This window comes from Pseudopodoces humilis, chromosome 8 (genome assembly GCF_049639895.1).
Source record: "Pseudopodoces humilis isolate 2021_Gansu_Grassland_sample_001 chromosome 8, ASM4963989v1, whole genome shotgun sequence".
NCBI lineage: Eukaryota > Metazoa > Chordata > Aves > Passeriformes > Paridae > Pseudopodoces > Pseudopodoces humilis.
In genome coordinates, this window is record NC_142207.1 from 15573101 (window position 1) to 15594544 (window position 21444).

General features: G+C 56.1%; 3 protein-coding genes across 11 annotated transcripts in view; all 3 read right to left on the reverse strand.

The window, feature by feature from the left end:
- Window positions 1-7994, reverse strand: part of NHEJ1 (non-homologous end joining factor 1) — a 42564-nt gene extending 34570 nt beyond the window's left edge. For 5 of the 6 annotated variants that reach the window (XM_088059018.1, XM_014249262.2, XM_014249263.2 and 2 more), the window contains exons 1-5: window positions 7677-7994; window positions 6910-7095; window positions 5843-6052; window positions 3291-3429; window positions 1780-1838 (exon numbers count right to left, since the gene is read on the reverse strand). In XM_088059018.1, coding sequence (XP_087915144.1) covers window positions 1780-1838; window positions 3291-3429; window positions 5843-6052; window positions 6910-7095; window positions 7677-7772 — 690 coding nt within the window. In that variant the 5' untranslated portion in view covers window positions 7773-7994. The remainder of the gene's footprint in view (window positions 1-1779; window positions 1839-3290; window positions 3430-5842; window positions 6053-6909; window positions 7096-7676) is intronic. The other variant, XM_014249264.2, reaches the window with a different exon arrangement.
- Window positions 7995-9392: 1398 nt separating this feature from the next.
- SLC23A3 (solute carrier family 23 member 3) lies at window positions 9393-14795 on the reverse strand. 4 transcript variants are annotated; one of them, XM_005519711.3, is made up of 12 exons: window positions 13889-14795; window positions 13460-13620; window positions 12846-12940; window positions 12434-12507; window positions 11957-12138; window positions 11696-11819; window positions 11233-11380; window positions 10899-11152; window positions 10607-10712; window positions 10365-10532; window positions 10069-10164; window positions 9393-9901 (listed from the first exon to the last, which is right to left on the reverse strand). In XM_005519711.3, exons 1-12 carry the CDS (start codon window positions 13994-13996, stop codon window positions 9570-9572), a joined length of 1848 nt encoding a protein of 615 aa, XP_005519768.2. In that variant the 5' UTR covers window positions 13997-14795; the 3' UTR covers window positions 9393-9569. The 4 variants fall into 4 exon arrangements, with proteins under 4 accessions (XP_005519768.2, XP_087914619.1, XP_014105019.2 ...); XM_088058493.1 differs by lacking the exon at window positions 13460-13620 and having other exon boundaries at window positions 13889-14004; XM_014249544.2 differs by lacking the exons at window positions 12846-12940; window positions 13460-13620.
- A 111-nt stretch (window positions 14796-14906) lies between these two features.
- On the reverse strand, window positions 14907-21394 carry CNPPD1 (cyclin Pas1/PHO80 domain containing 1). Its single transcript, XM_005519712.3, has 8 exons — window positions 21153-21394; window positions 20864-20966; window positions 18373-18454; window positions 17693-17813; window positions 17474-17602; window positions 17241-17302; window positions 16875-16992; window positions 14907-16362 (listed from the first exon to the last, which is right to left on the reverse strand). Exons 1-8 carry the CDS (start codon window positions 21219-21221, stop codon window positions 15730-15732), a joined length of 1317 nt encoding a protein of 438 aa, XP_005519769.2. The 5' UTR covers window positions 21222-21394; the 3' UTR covers window positions 14907-15729.
- Window positions 21395-21444: the final 50 nt, after the last annotated feature.

The window sequence follows — 21444 nt, forward strand, 5'->3', positions numbered from 1 at the left end:
TTTCAGCCTCTGCCAGATGTGCTCCACACCAGCTGCTTTTGCCAGGCTCTGTGCAGGGCTGCCTCACTCCCCTCCTGCCCACTCTGCACCTTCCCCCACGTCCCACTCCCTACCACCTTTTGGAGGACTCTGAATTTCAAGCCTGATGTTCATCTTTAGCAGATGTTGTTCAGATGACTCTTCTACAGAGACACTTTACCATCCCCCTATCCTGCACATCTGCCTGCACCCTTCCAGTGACAGCACTGAAACATTTATTGACTGCTTCTGCCATGTCTGGTCCAGTATAAATCATTTTACCACCTCTGTCTACTGATAAGCTTATCCTGTTGCTGGGAGCTTGGGTTTTTCTCCTACTACACTAAATAAAAGCCTTTCCTTCTGTTCATTGCCATGATTTTTCCCTGATGTCTTTTGCTTCTGTTACCCATTTTCTACACTTCATAATTTCTAATTTATATTGATTGCTATCTACTCCCGCTCTCCCATTTGTTATAAACTGCTCTTTTATTTCTAATTGCTGCCTTCACTTTGCCGCTGAACCAGAACGGGCTCTGGGCCAGTGCTGCCCTCTTTCTTGATTGTAGAATTGTGGCTTTTTGTGGCTTCTGAAATTCTTCTGAAAGAGCTCACCATTTTCATTCACATTTTTCTATCTAAATGTTTCCTCTGAGCTGATTTCACTCATAATTTTCCCTCTGCTATGGGAAATTAGCTCTTTCAAGGCATGAAGGATATAAATTACTGCTTAGGAATGTCCTTTCTGTGCCCAGGGTGAATATAATCTGGTCATGATCACTGGTCCCTAGGCAACCTTCAAGTTGCAGTCCAGCAGCAAATTCATGTCTATCCTTCATAATCCAGGAGAAATGAAAGTTGCCTGCACTGGATGCAATGCCTCGCATACAAAAGAGGGATCATCTCTAATTTTTAGAAACTCTTGCAGATCATCTGTTGTTGGCTGCATAAGAACATCAGCTCATCTCATAAAGCAACATCCTCCCAAAGCCCGTGTGATAGCGCTGGCACCCTGGCTGACACCCTGGTTCCCAGCAGGTACCACTGTGCCCCACTCCTGTGCCTTCACAGCAAGCACAGGAACACTCAGAAGCGTCCCGAGTCCTTCTGCATCAATGGGCATCAAGCATTTCTGATTTTGACACATCAGTTTGCATCATTTTAGTGCTTCTGTGATGATTTCCAGTAATGCAAAAGGATCAAAGACTCTCTCCTTCCAGTCCCAGTTTCTCCAAAGCACACATCTGATTTTAGAGCTTAGTGTGCCAAGAGGACAGTGATATGCAGAGCATGGATAACATGCTGAAAATCTCGTCCCCACAATGTGTCATTGCAAAGCCACCTCTAAAAGCAACAGGTGAACTAAAAGAAGATAGCTTCTCCTCATTCACCTGATCCCTGCCTGCCATCAGCAGCAATGTTTAGGTCCAGAGCAAGTGTGGGAGGTGGGTGAATATGCCCCAGTGATAGCACACTCCTGTGGAGCAGCCAGTCTGGCGCGCACCTCTGGCAGCTCCCAGCAAGCAGGTAGTTCCCATCTGGGCACGTCAGGCATGTCCCCAGCTCTGCTAGCCCTAGAGATGAGGTGCAAGGACACAGAGAGGGCCATGGGAGAGCTAGAGGGCATGACCCCTCTTTAGGCAAGTCTAGCTATCCCCACCAGTGCTCCCATCCAGCCAGGCACACCTCACATTGCAGCTGCTGATTGCATCTCCCAACCACCCCTTTGGCAAAGGAGAGAGGACTTGCACCACTCCTTACCTCAGCCATGAAGTTCTGCTGAAACGTCTCCTCCTGGAAGGGTTTTGTCCGCAGGCGGTCTGCAAGGTAGAGAGGGATCAGCCTGGGCAGGTTTGGCTGACTTCCCACCCCAGCTTCCCCTTTCCCTGACCATGGGGTGAGGATGCTGCAAGGGAAAAGCTCCAGCACACTCTTCCCAGAATCAGCAGGAAACAGCAGCAGCCTCTTGGATTAGGGACACATCACCTGGTTAGCAGAAGGTGCAAGTACCACAAGGAAGTTGAAAAAACATGGTTGAGCCTGCTGATGCACACAGCAGCCAGGGAGAACCAATAGTCCATCCACACTTGTCCCAGCACATCTCATTGAGGAGTAGGGAATGGTGGCAGGACATGCTCAACACCATTCCCAGATCTTACAGCTGGAATAAGCTGAGTCTGTGGGACAGGGCACTGCTTGTCCAGCTGCTCATCTGAAGTGGTGAGCCAGCCTGTGTCCTCCTCTTACAGGACAGGGACAAACACCTGTTATATTCTGCTCTGCACCTTGTCCAAAACACTAGTTTTTCCACATTGTTGCTAAGATGCGGTCTGGAGAAGCAGCTGGCTGGATTTGCTCAGCCACTAGGGTGCAATGCCTCCTCCCAGCTTTCTGCCCTGCACCAAGTAAGGGACAAGAGAGGCCAGCTGCTCACCAGCATCAGTCCCTAGACCCTAGACAGGATGTCCAGGCTGCTCCAAGCCCTGCAGAGATTGCATGCAGCAGGACAGAGGGAAGTCCAGCTGGCCAGTGTAGCTCTAGTCCACCTACAGGGCAGATGCAGGCTCCTGTGGTGGGGCATGGGACAGGGTCTGGGCCACAGTATCTTCCTGGATGTGATAAACAAGCCCGGGCTGACCCCCACTAGTCCCTGCATGCTCAGGGTGCAAGGTTCCTGCAGAAGTGCAGCTATCACCTGCAGCAGCAGGACAAAGCATGGCAGTAGCAAGGGATGACCCGAGCCAACCTCCATAGGTAAGGAACAAACCACCCCCCAGGGTGGCTCCCCCAGCAGGTCCTGACCCATGTCCTACCCAAGGGGGCTACTGTCTGCCCATCACCCCGATGGTAAAGTAGGCTGGGTGCTGGAGGGGGGCCCATGAGCACGGCTGCACTTCCCATGTCTGGGAGAGCCGGGAGCCCCTGGTTGCTCTCCAAGCACTCAGTGAGCTACTGCACTTGGGAAGGGAGCCTGACACCACTGCAGGGCCAGCCCCTGCTGGCATCCCTGCTGGCTCCTGGGGACCAGCCAGGTGCTCTCAGAGTAGTGGAGAGCCCCTTGGCTACTCCCCAACTTCTACAGCTATCGGTCAAGGGCTGTTCCTCCCCCAGCTCTCCCCAGAGGCTGCTCCCAGCCTTCTGGCTACTGCTGTGCTGCTGGCTCAGCTAAACATGAAACACAAGCCTGGCTGGGTAATAGCCAGTGGGAGCAAAGCACGCCAGCCCAGTGCTAAGGAGGAAACTCGCTCCCTGCCCCAGGCATCCCTCCTCACCTCTGCTGAGAGCGGCCCCGCTCTCCCTGTAATCTTCAATCTCAGCATCCTTCTGGAGCACCAGGGAAATCAGCTCTTGCACCTGGCACTGCAGCACCAGGTTCATCTGAATCAGGGGCCGCACGAGGTGACGGAACACCTACAATGGAGGAGGAATGCTCTAGTAAAGGTCCAGGTCTTGGGAGGCACACAGCTGTCCACAGAGTGGTCAAAGCAGGGCAGCTGGAAAGGTCTTAGCAAGAGCTGCAGCCCAGGTCACACTGTGCTCCACAAAATACCTCACATCTCACCCAGATCCAGTGGGAAACGGTCAAAAGATGTGAGCTGGAAGAAGGCAGACCAGATGCTCTGGGACACATCCCTCCATCCCAGCCCCATCCTTTCACAGCTGGGGGTTGTAGCAGGGGAGAGCTTAGGTGGGAGAGCCCGATGGAAACAGAGCGCAGGGATAGGCAATGCCCCACCCACCACCTGGGCTGCAACAGGAAACAGAGAAGCCCCATGTGCCACCCAGACCCTCCCCATGGCTCTGCACACCTCATGGCATGTTGCTATGCAGGAAACAGGCATGGCTGGGTGAAAAAACAGAAAGACACGAGGTGTCAAACTGCAGCTTGATGACCAGGAGAGACACTCCCAGGGACATAAGATCAAAAGCAAAAGAGATCCCAACATCCAGGGCTTGTGCATTGCAGCCCACCAGCATACCCTCTAAGCTTACACCCACACAAGCCCCTCACAGAGCCCTGGGCATGCCCTCTGTCTCACAGCCCAGCTGGGCCACCCTGGCCCAGCAGGCACATGAAGCAGCCTCTCTCCTATCACCTCCTTCAGTCTCTGGAAGGGTACCTGAGATCCCCCAACCTATTGTGCCCCTTATTTCTGTGGCCAGGCTGAGCCCACGGGTGAGAGGACAGCAAACCTGGCACTGTTCCTGAAACATTCTCACTCCTATGGCAAGCCCACAGTGGGCTCTGCCCACCCCCAGATATGAGCCCAGAGGTGGTGGCCACCACCCACTGGAGCACTTGGAGTGCACCACCTGCAGCAGAGGTGGGATGGGCCAAGCCAGGTGGGCTCTATGCCTTCCTCAAGCCCCTGGCTGGGGCAGAATTCACCCCCATTACTGCATCCAAACCAGCCACACTCAGGACCCCAGCTGCTTCCCACCTCCGTGGTGTCTTGCAGACATCCAGTGTGTGTCCAAGACAAAGCAGAGGAGCAGCCGGGAACGGAGACTCTGCACCTCCTCAGCTCAGCCTCTGTGCATCTTGCCCGACGAGGGACACCAAGTTCCTGGCGTAAGCCAAGCCAGGACCCCGATTACTTGCTCCCCAGTTCAACCCTGACGCTGAGAACAGTCCCCGCAGCAGCTGGGGAGCCCGGCTCTCCCCCCGCGATGCCCAAGCTCGGCCGTGGGGGCAGAGGAAACGCGCCCCGCGGCTGCCGGGCGCTGCCTGCGGCCGCAGCGGAGCCGCGGGGCCGGCCCGGGGCCGGGGCTCCGCCGGGCGGTTCGCGGGCGCCGGGCGCCCTCTTGTGCGCGCAGGGCCGCAGGGCCCGCGGGGAGCCCGGCCGCAGCGCCGCCCAACCGGCAGGGGTCCGGCACAGGGGCTGCCTCTGGAAACGCAACATGCCGGGCAGCCCCGTGAAAGGGAAAACCCGTAAAAGCCGGGAGACTCGCCTGTAATTCCGCCCGTCGTGACAGACCAGCTGCGGGTCATTTGGGGGTACCTGCCGCCCTGTGCCCTGCTTCATGGCTTGCTCCTAAAGAGAACAGCACCACTCTGCTCCACAGGGCGCTGGCAGGGCATCACCCTGCACTGGACATAGAATTACAGAAAGGTTTGGTTTGGAAGGGACTTTCAATACAACTCACTAGATCAGGTTGCATAAAGCCCCATCCGACCTGGTCTTGAACACTTTCACTTGAACACCCACAACTTCTCTGGGCAACCTGTTCCAGTGCCTCATCACCCTCAAAATGAAGATTTTTTTCTAGAAGCTAATCTAAATGTCTCCTCTTTTAGTTAAAAATCATTTCCCCTTGTCCTATCACAATCTGCCCATGCAAAAAGCTGTTCTCTCTCTTTTTAATAAGCCCTCTTCAAGTACTGGAAGGCTGCAATGTGGTGTCTCTGGAGTCCTGTTCTCCATGCCAAACAATCCCATCTCTCACAATTTGCCTTTGTAGGAGATGAGCTCCAGCCCTCTTATCATCTTTGTGGCTCTCCTCTGGACCCCCTCTAACATGTCAATGTTTTTCTTGCACCAAGCACCCCATATTTGGATGCAGAACTCCAGACGGGCTCTCACAAGGACATTTCACTCATGCCCCAGCAGCACCATGTGCTGGGCCTGTGTCACTGCATAGCACAAACAAAAGCCTCAATGGGAAGAAATGGGGACAGTAAACTTTAGGAGAGGCAGAAGGCAGAGTCAGGCAACCTACAGTGACCAGTGTGGCTGGAGACTACTCAGAAGCATCTAAGTATAAGGAGATAATCCTGAATTTTGGCCACTCCCCTCCCTGAACTCTCTGCAGCTTTGCTCACCATCTCCAAGGGAGCAGGGCAGCAGTGGAAGTCCCAGTAGAAGGGCAGTCCTGACAGCTCGCTTTTGACGTGCAGCCTGAGGCCACTGGGAGAGTGGTGGCAGGAGAAGGAGGTGGTGGCACTCGGCTGCCCTGCCAGCAAGGGGCACATCAGGTTGCACAAGTGGTTCAGGAAGGAGGACACGTGAACTGTCAGCCGCTTGTTCAGCTCCTGGGAAAAGGCAAGGTTAGGGGGCATGGCACAGCACTGCGGAAAAAACAGCAGAAATCCCAGCGCCAAAGGAGACAAACTACTGAATATTTCACAGCAAAAAGCCATCCCTGGGCCTTGGCTTCCAGCTCTCTGACATGACATTCCTCACTGATTCTCTGAAGCCAGCCATGCTGGGGAGAGTCCCCTATCCCGCCAGTCCAGGATGGGCAGGGTGCAAAGGTCAGCACTAGCACATCTGTTCCGCATGCCACCACAAGCACCATGGCCTGGCTGAGAGCCAACAGCAGGACAACCTGCCAGAGGTGGGGGATGGTTGCAGGCATCTACCCATCCCTCTTGCCACCAGTCACACAGCATTATGTGACACAGGGACATGCCACTCCAATGGCACATAAAGCCCTGGGCACATGGGGTGAGGAAATGAGGCTCCATGCATTTTGGGGGCCAAGCTGACAGGATGTCCCACGAGAGACTGTACTAGCTATGAATGTGAACAGAATCTCTCTGTCATGAGTAGAAGGCAGCCTTGTTTCAAGCTTCTCTTTAGTACACTGACCCTGGGGAAACCAGCTGCCCATCCAGCCCACAAGTGAAGAGACTGTGCCAGCCTCTGTATGCAGACCCACCTGGCTGCCCCGGGCATGCTAAATAGTGTGGCCCACTCTCCCAGCAGAATGGTGTTTGGCCAGGTGGGGTGACAGGGCTTGGACACATCCACACAGGGACTTCCCAGGTTGGGTATTTGCACCCGAGCCCAGTCAGACCCAACAGCCATTGTGTCACCAAGCAATTTATGCTGGTATGTCAGCTGCTGGGAGGAGAAAAGGAGGCCCCTGACCTTTTCAAATACTCACCTTGGACCTTCGTCCCACAGCTTCGGCATCTGCACTCTCGTACCAGATGCTGCTGAGGTCAGAGATCAGCAGAATATAGCCAGTGTCCATGAAGCACACTTTGGCAAGAAAAGTGGACTCGCCAAAGCGAACAGAAGCCCAGGGCTGAGTCAGGAGGCTGCTTTCCAGCTCCTCAGAGCCCTCCATCTGCAAGAGAACAACCAGGTCTCTGCCTCAACCCCCACCCAGGAAGGCCTGGTTCCTGGGGTGGCCTCACAGGGACCCTCAGTCCCGGCTGGCCCGTTTATGGTGCAGTCCCACCTGATGGCACGGAAGTGAGGATACTCAGCCAGCTGTGCTCACACATGCGAGCAGCAGAGCTGGGGCGTGTGTTTTGGAAGCTTTCAGCAGGGCAGGTCCTGCAGCAGCTCACAAGAAGCACCCCAGATGCACCAGCAGGCACACGGCAGTGGAACTCCTGCCTCCCCGGGTTACGCGGTGCTTGCTGGCGTTAACACATCAAGATCTCTACTCCCAGATGAACATTTAGGCTGCCCCGCCGGCACCGGGCGGGTAGCAGGGCGCTGCAGCCTCCTCCTGCTGGGGCAGCCCATCCCTGCGCTCCACGCGAGCCCGTCCCCTCCTGCAGTGACACCGGCAGAGTGCCGGCAACCCTCTGCTGCTTCCCTCTCCTCCCTAGGACGGGCTCCGCGCCCCCCAAAACATTCGGGGACACAGCGACCGCGGGGCGCCCGCAGGCCTGGAGCTCTGCGGAGCCGCAGCATTACCCGAGGGCAGGAGGAGTAGGCGGCCGGAGGATGCAGAGGCACGGGCTTGCGAGGGGCGCCGGGCCGGAGGCGAGGGCAGACTACGGCTCCCGGCATGCTGCTCTCTTCCGCGGCGTGCGGGGCCGGGGCACGCCGGGACGGGCGGCTCCTTGCGCTCCGGGAGCCGCCATCCCCCCCCAGACCCGCTGGGAACACACTGGTGTTCCCTTGTCTGCTCACAAGGACAGCGAACCGAGCTGCCGTGTCCCTCTAGAACGTCCGCGGTTGCCGTAAGGGGTGTTACGGCCAAGATGCTGATGGGGACCGAAACGCCTTAGGAGTTTATTCTGCGCTTGCGCCTGCTACGAAATGTCCTGGCACAAGTGCCCTGCTGGGTTCAGGGCCCGCTGCAGCCGGAGAGGCAGCGACAGCGGGGAGCTCCTCCTATTCCGTGTCCCCGGGTTTATTGCTCTGCCCCAGGGTGCCGGGCAGACACGGCCAGGGCACGCACCCGCACCGCTGCTCTCCCAGGGTGTGCGGGAACAAGCCTGCTGCACCGCAGCGAGCCCTGCATAGCTGGGGCTGCAGCTGCCTCTGTCCTCACTTGCCTCGCAAGGCGGCACAGAGCAGCACTGTGCCAGCTTGGTACACCACACACCCCCTAGTTCCCTCCACGCTGAGGCCCACCCTTACCGCAGGCATTGATTTCCAGGCCTCATCACCCATTCTCTGACTGTGATCCCCCACTTGCACACCATGCATTGATGCCATCCAGGCTGGGCCCACAAACTGCTCCCGCTGAGCTGCCCCTGCGTCTCCCATTTACACTCTTTGCACACACACCTCTGCTAACCCCTCTCCCCAGCACGCAGGCTGCAGCCTCCTCCCACAGCAGTGCCAGGGTACCGTGGTCATTGCACAGCGTTTGCATCCTGACAGGGTGTCAGGGAGCAGGGGAGCAGGCAAGGACTTTGCAGAGCAGGACAGACTAGGTTGCATGATTAGGTTTGTGGTACAGGACCCAGTTGGACTTTGGGCACAGCTGAAATTGAGGGTCAGGTGGGGGTGCTGGTTGGATGAGGATGAGCTGTGCCTTTATGCTGTTGTGCACAGCTGTGGGGGTCACAGAGGGATGGGGAAAGAAAGCTCACACCTAGGGACCTGCACACACAGTGCCACCTCATCCCTCCCACCCTGCATCCACCTTTGGGTGTTTCACCTTGGGACCAGGTGGAGGGAGATGTTCTTCTCCAGGGAAATCCACTATTGGGTAGTGCAGTCACAAGAGCACTGCCTAGGGGTTGTTTATATGGTGAGCACTACTGGGGCTAACCATCTGTAGGTGAAAGGGTGTTCATTGTTTGGGAAACTGAGCTGAGTTGCACCCTCAGCCTGGAGCATCCTGCAGTGCCAGAGCATTGGTATACACCTGGTGCCATGGGCAGTGAGGGGCCATAGGCACAACTGGGGCACAGCAGGGCAGAGGTGGAGAGCCCGTTCTTCCTGAGCACACGGCCAGCAAGTGAGCATAACCAGAGTGACAGTCCTTTGGGGCTGGCCAAAGCACTGAACTCTCCCCTAGTCATCTCCACAGGGTGATGGTGGATTTTAGAGATATCCACATCTTCAGCTGCAATGGCACCAGGTGGCTCTGCTCTCCTGTCACAGTCCTCAGGGCAACAGGGGATGCCCTAGGTAAATCCCATCTAGAAAGAAAACCCCCTGGAAAAGGCAAAGTTGGTTGAAGATTTTTATAACTCGCTCTCAAGCAGGGAAGTTAGGTTTGTGTTAGGAGGGTGGAAGCTCAGGTTCCTCCAGTCCTCAAGGGCTTCAGAAATGAGGAACGAAATGGCTCACAAGCTGCCTTGCGGGCACAGCCCTGTTTTTGCATGAGGCATCCCCAAGATGACAGGGTCAGGCCACAGTGTGCCATGCAGGCATGTCTGTCTGGCTTGGCCTTATTGCTGGCTGCAGCTCCCCAGAGCTGGGTTTGGGGAGCAGGTGTGTCCCTTCCCCTGGGTCAGCAGTCCCCTCCTCAGTGGCACAGCTGCCCTCCTCCTCTTCCTCACTCCTCGGGCAGAGGAAGCAGCATGGAAAGGCTTTGCAGGAAGATGGCAGCAGCCTCCTCAGCCTAGTGGGGAGCATATATGCTTGGCTGGCTTCCCCTTTCTCTCCATGGAGGTGACAGTCGCCAGCTCTGCCTTTCCATGGCTGCTCAGAAAGCAGCCCTCGTTCCTCCAGTGTTCCTGCAAGCAGGGAGGTAAGCAGTGAAATGGGTGCCCCTTCCTCCTAGCCCACACCAGCCCCAGCCCCCTCAGCAGGACTGCCTTGAGGCAGAGCTGGTGGCTTGCCCCATGGACAGATCCAGTTCTCAGAGCAGGACATATGCAGAGCAGCTAGAGCAGCCTCTTACCTGAGACCGTGTTCTCCAGAAAAAATGACAAAAAGCCAGTTAAGAAGACAGGGACCATAAGCAGAGAGAGGAAGAGGAGGTCCAGTGGCACCCAGCCTGCAGGGACAGCCAGAATCAGCCAGGAGGTCCCAGCCCAGCCAGAGGAAAGGGGCATGAGCAACCATGGCAGAACTGGGGATTGAAGAGGTAACTGCCTGCTACCATGAGCCAACCCAGCCTCCCAGAACACTGGAGATGTGTGGTCACCATGCCATGGGACTCAAGGCTTTGCCTTGCCTGGGGAACATCGCTCATACCTGTGGCCAGGGGAGCCAGAGCCATGCCGAACCACCGCGGTACCAACAGTGCCATGAACATGGCAAAGCCAACAATGAAGATGTTCCTCCCTGAGTCAATGTCTGTGTACTGGAAGTAGGAGATCCCCGTGCCCACAGCCACGGCGTAGGTTACACAAAGCACCCCTCCTGCGAGGGGCAGGAGTCAGGCAGTGCCAGGCAGGCTGCAGGTGTGGCAACAAGGGGCAGGGCAGGGTACCCACCGTGAACTGCCAGTGGGATTTGGGTGAGGAGCCCTGCCAGCCTCGGGGACATGCCCAGCACCATGCACACCAGGGCACTTACTTGCACCGAGAGGCGAGAGCCAGCCTGGCAGAACGAAGAGTGGGAAAATGAGGATACATAGCATCACCCCCTCCTCTCCTGCCCCATTCTGCTACACACACCTGCCTTTCCCAGCGGTGGGTCCGTGACATCCTGGCAATTGCAAGTCCCACACACCTGCTTGACTGCCTCCCCATCCCCTGCCAACCGTTCCCCCCCACTTTGGCATACCTGTGTGAGGCCAGTGGCACAGGTGTTTGCAATGCTGGAGGCTGTGCCCCCAGGGCTGCCCAGCAGTCCTGCCAGGAGGCTGCCCAACCCTTCCATGCAAAGCCCCCGGTTACAGGCGTGAGGGGGTAGCCGAGGGGCTCGCAGCAGCCTCCCACACAGCACGTAGCAGCCCACAGAGTTCATGCTGCAGCCGATGGCCATGGCGATGCCCACTGCCAGCGCCCGGGGGGTGAGTAGCGGCCACCTCCACTCTCCTGCAGAGGAGGGAAAAGGGACAGGTGATAGAAATCCTGTCCAAAAGTGGATGGCCGCACTCAGCCCTGCTGCCCCCCACCTGCATAGGGGATGCGGATCCAAGGAGCAGTGAAGGTGCTGTTGGCCCAGGACAGCCGTGCCATGGTCACATCCAGTGATTCCCAGGGAATGTGGAAGTAGCTGAGGATGGCACAGACAATGCAGACACCAGCAAATGGGAGCAGTACCTGCAAGGCAAAAGAGGACGCTCAGCAGGGGACCCTCCTCCCCTGCCTGCTCTGGCCAGCACCCCATAGTTGTCCTGTCACATCTCCCAAAGAGTCATGCCACGTTTCCCCTTACACCTGCAGGAAGCATCCCAAGATGCTCTGCTCCAACACTGTAGGACACCAGTGCTTCTCCAGAAGCATCCATGTTCTGGGAGCTGTACCAGAGCTTTTCTTCCCTGCCTGTGGTCCAGGTCTCACCCAACCCCACAGCAAAGAGCCAGGCTTGGAGAGAGAACCCTGGTGACAGTGAAGAGAGCAGACAAACCACAGTACCGAGAATGTGCGCAGGGTAGGAACTGAATACTCTGTGGAGCCCTCCCAAGCATGGGGCCAGGCACAGAAGGGCAGGCGGCAGGAACGCAGGTGCTGGGAGAAGGTGACGGCAAGGAACATGAGCCTAGGAGAGTGAGCACAGGTCACCACACAGCATCACAGTCAGTGATGGGGCCCCAAATGTGCACTATGCACTGCTGTCCCACTGATGAAAGAAAGCCCCAGGAGCCACCCACCAGTACAGTCCCTGGGCTCACATACAGCAGTGCTACACCCCAGTTAGTGGAGCAGAAGAAGGCAGCTTCCTTGTATGAGGACAGCCCAATGATGGAGAGGGTGGGGGCCAGGACCATGGGCCCACAGTGCTGCGCTGCCCACCCACACACGCCAGATACTCCCAGCACCAACTGAATCAGCCCAGAGACCAGCACTGCTCCAGAGACCTGAAAGAAGAAAAGATGGGCCTGTGGGGCAGGATGCATGGAGTACAGTCCAACACCTTCCCTTGGCCACATTCCACTGCCCCAGCAGCTGGGAACAAGTGCTTGTCTCACGTGCTCCACTCACCCCAAGCACACAGAAACATATACATGGACATGCATCATGATCCCCATTGCCTTCACTCCTCTCTTCATGGCAAATCCCACGAAAAGAGACTGGGGGTATAGGGATATAGGTGACAAGTGGAAACCTGATGGAGCAGGATAGAGACCCCCTTTCCACCACAGGAGCACCCACCTCTTGCAATGATTCAGCCCAGCTCCTTGTGTCTCTGCAGTGAGGTACAAGGCATGTACTGGCCATGGCTGTGCCTGGAAGGAAATTTTGGAAGGGTGTGACACACATGGATCCTGAGGTCCTGGAGCTGTGTCCAAGAGGATGCAGTAAGGAGGCTGCTGGCTATACAAGGGGAAATATGCAAAAATCCCCATCCCCATAAACCCTGGCCCTGGGGAAGTGACCAGATACATTGCAAGTGCACTCAGGAGTGAGTAGGATGCTGTGCACCATCACCAGAAGGGCCAGCAGGCAGGACCCCTTGCTACCCCTCATATCCCTACTTCACCTAGCAGATACCTCATCATTGCCATTCCTCTGGCACCAGCTTGGCCCAGGACCCAAGGGACACAGGCTCCAGGGCTGTGCTTACCATTCCTGTCTGTGCTGGCACTGGGGGACAGGTGGGAGCTCAACACCATGGCAGGGACCAAGTACTCAAAGGATGGGATTTGAACCAGGGGCATCCTGAGGAAGGATACAACAATGGTTCATTAGGGAGGAAGGACAGGCAAGGGAACAGGGCTGCTCCCAAAGCCCAGGCTGCCAGAGGAACAGGGGTGGGAAGGGAAGCCGATAAGAACCCCAAAGTGGCAGGAGGTCACCCCATATTCTACATGTGTCCTAGTATATCCCAAGTGACAGCACACGGAATGGATGCAAAGGTCAGAGGCCTTGCTGAATCCCATACCCAGCCTGTGTGGACAGCACAGGTAGAAGATGGTCTGAAGGAGCTGTGCCTGATGTTGGAGCAAGGCAGTGAAGAGCTAGAGGGAAAGCATAGGAGTTTTTCTAGAAGTGTGTGAGAGAGGGAGGGGACATCTGTGACCACTGTGCAGAGATGCAGCACCAAGAGGTTTTCCTTGTGCCCCTTCCCACTTCCAGCAAAGCTCATCTTCCCACATCCTAGGAGGAGACAGACATGCCCTTCCACGGCATCATCATCCTCCTGGTGACAGCTGCTCCCCGTTCATCCCCCTTGCTCACCGGCTCCCCAGGGTGGTCTGCAGCACTGTGGAGATGCCGCAGGCAAAGAGGCTTCGTGCCAGCAGCTTGTTGGTGTTCTGGGCACGAGGTGGCTCCTGGGGCAGAGTGGGCAGCAGGAGGAGGTGGAAGATGCAGAGCAAGGAGGTCTGCACAGCCAGATGCTGTGCAGGGAAGAGATGGAGCGGTCACAAGTCCCTGCAGCAGCCAGAGCCTCAGCTCCCCATGCCCAGGCCCCCTGAGAGGGTAGATGCCCACTGGCCCCACCTGGGCAGCACTCCCTACTGCCCATTCCCCTCCCAGCACACTCTGACCAGAGCCGTGCACACCCTTTGCCTGGCAGGATGCAGCCCCTGCCCTGCAATCTGAGAGTATCCCAGCCCTCTCCTCATCATCCCATCTCTCTGGCTGCTCACCGTGGTCCCCCCTTACCTGAAGGGCTAAGCAGCAGCTCAGTAGCCAGGAGCATATCTTCTGGGATGAGCAGGATGTGAGCATGGGGCTCCCAGCTCCAGGTGCTCTGCCATGGCCCCCATTCATGCTGCTGCCTTCTCCACACTGCTCACAGCGGGCAGGCTCCCACCCCGAAGAGCTCCTTGCATATCCTCACATGCTGAACTTCCACCTTCTGCATGAGCTGCCCCAGGGTTAGTCATTAACTTGAGTTGGTGAGTAACCTGCCCTTATGGCCAGGAATGCAAGTGTCACCCTGGTTTGTCACCACAAGGGCCAGGTGACAGGCAGCCACAAGCAGATCCTCAGACTATTATTGCACAAACTATCCCAAAGCCCAGGTCCCATCACTGCCTCTGTGGGCAAGGACTAGGTAGGCCACAGCCTTGACACCTCTTCCTCCATATGCTTACACTATTCCCACAAGCAGCATCCTTCAGTTTCAGTATGCCCTGCTCATGCTTGTTTCTTCCCAGCACAACATCTGCTGCCCTCGTGGTCCAGCCTGGTCTCCAATGGGGGTTTATTATACCCCCCATTCTCCTAGGAGAGTACTGAATCCTGCCACTGGACAAGGATGCAAGGGACAAGAGCTGCCTACTTGGCTGGAAAGGATCCCAAGGGCACACAGGCACAGGATGCTCATGTTTTTGGCACAGGGCAGAGGTGGCTGTGTCAGTGACCTGGTCAAGCCCTTGCTGCTCAAGGCTCACTCATTAACAGGTAAGACTTTGGAGAGCAAAGAGCAGTGGAGAACATGCATTCCCCACATTCCCAAGGATGGGGATCCTCCTCTCTGCTGTTGTCCCTGTCTGCACCAGGCATATCCCTCCTGTCACGAGAGAGACTGCAGGACAGGCCTTGCAGGTCTCCTGGGCTCACTGGCAGCACCTAGGATCTGTCTTGCACAGCAGCTCCACAGGCAAGTGCATGGACATGGCTCTGCTTTGGGGCAGGCATGCTGCCAGTACGGAGCAGCTCAGCAGGACAAGGCAGGCACACAAGAAGAACTACTTTTATTGGAAGAGATTTGCATCTACAAAAGAGTGAAAAACAGGTGTAAAATCCACAGTAAAAAGAAGGGGCATGATGAGCTGGGCTGGTCAGCAAGACAAGGTGCCTTCTTCCCACTCTGAGGAGCAGTCAGGCACTGTTTTCTCACTGATACAGACAGCTGGGGTTTGGGATGGGGTCACAGACCACCCCAGATTCAAAACACCCAACACAAGCAGGATAAGGAAGTTCAGCTCTAGCCACACCTCATCCCCACCAAGCCCAGCGGGGCATAGCCACATCAGGGTACCTGCTTCGTGTCACTCTTGCAAGTTCCAAGAAGTGGCCTAACATCCCCCAAATGTAAATATTGCTTTGACCAGCCAGCTCATTCTCACCTCCTTCAACCTCCTCTCCCCTACCCCAGGCACCCCACCTTCTCACTGGGGTCACTGCCTTAGCCCCTTCACCCTGCACACACAGTCCCAGCCTCCAACATGCCATATGCCACCTCTGTCCAACACCACTCACTACAGGAAGAGGTACAATACCCCCTTTGTACAAGCACCCCAGCCCAAAGGCAATCCATATTTACCCTCCAGCTATTAAGTTCCCACCCCAGCAAGCCAGCTCTATTTCAACCTGTCTCAGCAGCCCCTAAGTGAAGAACATCCCTGCCCTAGGTGAGGGGACACAAGTGCTGGTTTGAAAGTAATGCAGAGGCCTTCAGCCCCATGCAGTTCCAGGGATCAGGGGTCCCAGAAGTGCAAGGAAGTGAGTTGTGCCACACTAGAAGGGAAGGGGAAAGGGGCTGCTGTCCTATACTCCTAACTGGGAAAAATGAAGCTCTTGATTCTACTGAGATCCATAGCAGTATGCAAGAAGCACTGCTTCAGCCCCAGAGGGTCCAGCCAGTCCTCACGGTTGGGGGCTGCATCCCATGTGGGGCCCGCAGTGGCCGAGCAAGCATGGCAGTGGAGCACCGGAGGAGCCGGGAGCACGGCGAGTCCGAAGGGGCCAGGCTGTCTGGGGGCTGCAGTGGGGGTGGTACGGTTGGATCTCTCACAGGCAGTGGGCACTTTCCGGAAAGGACCTTGTGGGAGCCTCCTGTGTTGGGCTAGATCAGGTGCCTTTGGGTAGGACAGAGCCGTCATCACACTACCCCACAGGTAGAGTGCAGTCGCTGTGACACCTCCACGATGTGGCTCCTTGGTCTTCTCATTCTCTCCCAGGCAACAGGTGCAGCTGGCTGAGGACACATTGGGCAGCTCGGGCTGGGCTTGGCCAGGGGCTGGGGCTGGTTGGGCATCCAGCTGGCACCTCCCCTCCTCGGGGAACAGCGCAGGCCGGGGGCCTGCGGCGCTGACACTCCTCATGCACACAGACCGGTGCACTACAGTGATGGAGGCGAAGATGGCTGCGAAGCCCGTCAGGTACACCACACCCAGGAGGCAGGCCAGCTAAGGAGAAGCCAAATGTTAGCCCAGACACCCCCAGCAGCAGCACCCCCTGCCAGCCATGATACAGCATGGCCACAATCAACCCAGCAGCCATGATAGGAAAAGGCATTACCAGCTCCAGGGCTGGGTGCCGAGAGCAGGCAGCCACACTGCTAATGGTGGGCAGCGCACAGCCTGCCCAAAGCTGGGCCTAAATATCACAAGCCAAAATGTCCCAGCTAAAATCCAACAGTTCCTGTTTAAAACCCTAGCCAGTACCCAGTTGCCTCCATGCCACCACCATGTCCTTGAACCATGACTTGTGCAGCTGCGGTCCAGCACAGGGCACACTATCCAGCACCAGGCTGCAGTCCTCAGGCAGTGCAGCTGCAAATCAGCATCTTCTGACAGCTTCCCTTTTCAACCGGGAATAAACCAAGGTGCTGCTCTCAGTGGAAGAGAGGATCCTGCTCCAAATCCACAGCCTGCTGGGCACCATGTTCTTGCAATTAACTGCTCTCCTATGCCCTTACCTTCACCACTTGCTGGTAGAACTGGCTCAGCACATGCTGCCACATGGACTGCTCCATGAGAACACAAAGATCTGTGTAGGTGAACCAGCCACGCCACATGCCCTGTTTTTCAGCCACACTGCAAGAAATATAAAAAAAAAAAAAAAGAATAGTGCACATGATATGGACCTTCCCCATCAAAGCAGCTTCAGCCCAGGTGGGCTGGGAGAAGACCCTGCTTAAGCTCTGTAAAAGGGAGCTGCAGAGCCTAGCTAAGGCTCACAGGTGTTCCAACCTCTTTTTTCACTGCAGCAGGGCTATCTCCAAGCAGGGGCAGAGCCAGGCTGCAACACAGATAAAAAGATCACCCCCACCCTAGACACTTACCGTCCTTCCAGCCAGCTCAGCACTTCAAACAGCTCCCGAGGATCTGTGTACAGACTCCAGTCCTGCCGGGACAGCAGTTAAAGGTCAGTGCAGTCAGGGCAGGTCACCCAGCACCCAGACACATCTTTATCCCATCAAGGGATCATGCGGGGGAAAAACAGAAATCCAGACTCCCCTCAATGTCTCTTTTCCCCTGCTCTGTGAAACAGTTGGCAGCAGTGAGTTTCACTTACAATGGCACTCAGGAAGTTCATCTCCAGTGTGTTCATGGTCTGGACATCCACCTTCCCTGCTGCTCCCCACTCGTCGTTGAACACCTCCTCTTCCTCACCCTCATCATAGAGGTACTTACTCGCAACCATCTAAAGGCAGCACAAAGGACAGGATCTCAGTCTCCACTGCACTCCTAAAGGCTTCCCTCCAGCCCGGTTACCCCCCTGCCCACCACCCACCATGGAGATCAGGAAGAGGTCTGAAGATGAGATCTGCTGGAGGTATTCAGGGTTCCGGTGCCGGAGTCTCTCAATGTAAACCAGTGCCAACATCATGGAGCAGGGTGAGATGCAAGCTTCCCTGTAGGACAGGACAAGAACCAATGCTACGAACATCCTAGGCACCAGGGCACAAATTGGCTGCTCCCTCTCCATGCAGACAGTAGGAAGGTTTAGCAAATCACTAGATAGGTCACAGCCTTGCCAGCTCTGTGCCAGCCATCCTGAGCTGCAGCTACAGAAGACACAGGGGATGCAGGGTGGAGAGCAGAAAACACTTGTTTCTGTTCCTAGGCACAATCAGCTCCAAACAGAGCAACCCTGCCTGCAGCAAGGCATGCTGTGAGGGCTCAGCTGCCAAGAAGAGACTCCAGGTTCAAACCTGGTTGCCCAGGGAGCTGCAGATCTAGCCAGTACAGACTCCCTCTAGTAAGAGTGCATATGCACCCCAGAAAGCAGGATAAACTCAACTGCATCAGGAAGTCACTGTGCCTGCTGTCTGTGCCTCCAGCTTCTCTTTGACACTAATCAGGTCTAGGCACAAAGCCAGGGGCTGGCCCAGGGGACAGAAGTGAGTCACAGGTAAGACTAGAGCTCCAAGTTTTGACACTGGACATGAAGGGGCAGGTTTTGCTTCTTACCGAGATACGTGAGACACATATTTCTTCTGGAGTCTGCGGATAGGACTGGGAGCCACTTTCTGCAGCAACTCCACAGCAATATCTAGGAGAGAAAGCACCAAAAGACTTAGTCCCCTGTGGCCCAGTCCATGCCCACCCTTCCCCTTCTCCATACAAGCCCATCAGGTCTTGGTGTTTGCTCGGCCCTTCAAGTTCAATTTAAACTGTGAGGCCTTATCAGAGGTCAGGGACAAGTGAGGAACAAACATGCAGGGCAGGCAGATCACAGCAGGAAGAGGATGTGAGTGACCAAGGCCCTGCGGCAGTGCCAGATCAGCAGGTCTGTGTCATGGGGAACCACTAGCAGTCAGCTGCAGAGAAACACCCTGCCCTCACACCCTGCAAGACCTCAGACAGCCCTTCTGGAGGCCTTCTTGCTTCTTGGACCTTACATTGCACCACATCTTCATGGTGCTTTGCTCCCCTCCAACCAGCAGCATCTTCCCCCTCCAGATCTCATCAGCACTGATCCAGCTTCCCCTACACCACAGCCCCAGCACCAATGAGATGAAGTACAAGGTACCCATGTGAGCAGGAGCCTGAAACCACTAACAGCTATCAACTATCAAAGCAGGGATACAGTGTAACTGCAGCTCAGCCCCCCCCCCCCCCCCCCCCCACCCCCCCCGAACTTTCCCTGCACTCAAGGACATGCCTCAGCATTCCAGCACTGAAAAGGCCAGACACTGACACTGACTCCAGCAGCTCCCAGCTCACTTACCTATACTATAGGACCACGTGGAAGCATCCCAAGCAGCACTACAGTCTGATGCTAGGCAAGAAGTGCTTTAGACAGGAAATTGCAACTCCATTTTGTTTCTGAGCCCTTGGCTGACAGAGTTGAGAGCAGAGTCGATCCCAGCAGCCTTGCATTTCCAGCTACCAGGGGAAGCATCATCCTTTCTACATCTCTCCAGCAACTAAGAGAATGGCTGCACTAACACGAGTGATTTGCCTAAAGAGCAGCCACCAAGCCCAGGAAAACACTGCTCTGAGGAGCTTCCCTACACCATCCAGGCCACACCACTACCATGATGTACAGCCAGGCAGACAGACTTCCAGCGACCCATTGGCTGCTCCCAGCTTCTCCCACTGCTGCTGCTCTCCCTGCCTTTCCTGGCCACCACTGTGCCAGCACAGAGGCAGCACCAACATCCCAAGTGATCCCTACAGGCTATGTCTTGATATGAAACCAAATTCTTCAGCCCACAAATCCAACTCACAACAGTGTCCTGCCGCAGAGGGAATGGAGAGCAGCTGATCAGTTTCCCCATCTCACAGCACACTAAGTGTGGTTACTGTTCTTCTGTTTCCAAAGGAACAAATTCACATTTCAACTTCTCTCCTCAGCCAGCCCCCTACTGCCTTCTGCAACCAACCCCCAATACCGAAGACCTTATCCTGCTACTCCACTCTCCCAACAAGCCTCTATCTTGTTTTGAGAACAGTGCCATAAACTTGCCATGTAGCAATGACACAGCTGTACCAAGACAGATATTATAGTCCTGAACCCCATTTTTTGAAAGTGGCTGGTGAAGGAAGGCTGGTGAAGGAAAGCAGACCAGCCCATGGACAGGCACCACTCCTACCCCCAGCTGCCAGAGTCATGGCATTTCCTGAGCACAAGGCAATCCTTAAGAGTTAACAGCCCCCAACAGCTTTACTGCATGACTGTACCCTTTGAACTTTCACGCATGGAACCACCTCACATCCTGGTGCAACGTCTGCCTTGAGCTTGTGTTGGAACTCATTACGTCCAGCAGTGCTCAGGCAGCTGGCTGCTCTGCCTAGGTCTGCCCCGGCACCACACACTCAGCGTCCTTCTCATCGAGGCACATCGCACACAGCCTCCTGGCAACTTCATATCGCTTCCCTAGCAAGCAGCTAATGGAAATGCTAAGACAACCCCAAAGTGAAAGCCCTCTATCAAACCACTGCTTCTCATTTTCCACTCCTCTCCACCATCACCTGCACCAGCTCCTCAGTCTTAACCCAGACATGTCCTTCTGCTCCCCAAAACACTGCTGAATGGACAGGAAGAAAAATGCAATCCAGACAAATACAGCAAGAACTTTTCACCATGGTGCTCACAACTAGAAGTTGAACAAAGCCCTGAGTGTTTTGCAGAGCAGAAGCAATTATCTAAGACAGCTTTCATCAGGCACAAATTCACAACCTTCCCTGCCAAGGAATTCACAAGCAATCTAAAGGACTTTATACGCCAGTGAGATGTCAAAAATGCAGCAACGGGCCAGACAGGGCAACAAAACAGAGAACAGAAACCATGAGGCTCTGGCATCCTGCCCTGCTGTGTTGCACTAAGTGGGAAAGGCTGGTCAGGGGTGGGATTTGGCGCTGAGGAAAAAGCAGGTGACTTACTGGTCTCGGCCCCTTGGGCTACTTCCAACCCCCTTGACTCAGCATTCCCATCTAGGGACAATCAGCAACTCACCTGCCACGGGGCTGGAGAGATTATCCAGGCTGCAGTCTTTGTCCCAGCCATAATAGAGTCGCTTCCGGACTCTCTCGCTCAGCTGCTGGTGCCTGGGCAAGAACTGAAGGCAGACGGAGAAACGTGAGGAAGGCCCAGTACATTCCTCATACGGTGCTTTCCACCCCAACCCAGCTCAGGCCTACACCGGGCTGGGGCGTGCGGCCACATGGGGCTCCCCGGGAGCGGGGGATGGTGGGGGGATCACCCCGAGGAGCTGCTAAGAGCAGGCTGGGCCGCGGATACTCACCGTGAACTCCTGGAACCCACTGAGGGAGAAGGCACCCTCCTCGTCCAGCAGCAGCTCGTCCAGCTCCATCTTGCCCGCTCACAGGGCGGGGGCTGACCGATCCCCTTCGGCGATACGGGGCCGGCTCTGAGGGCGCGGTGCCGGTCCGCTCCGAGGCCGAGGCCCGGCGCAGTGTCGGGAGCGGAGCCCTCAAAGCCGCTGCCAGGCTGACCGCCACCGCCCGCCCTTCCGCCCTTCCTGTTCCGGCGCGGGGGCGCGGCCGCTCCCCGCCCCTCCCGCCGCCGGGCGCACG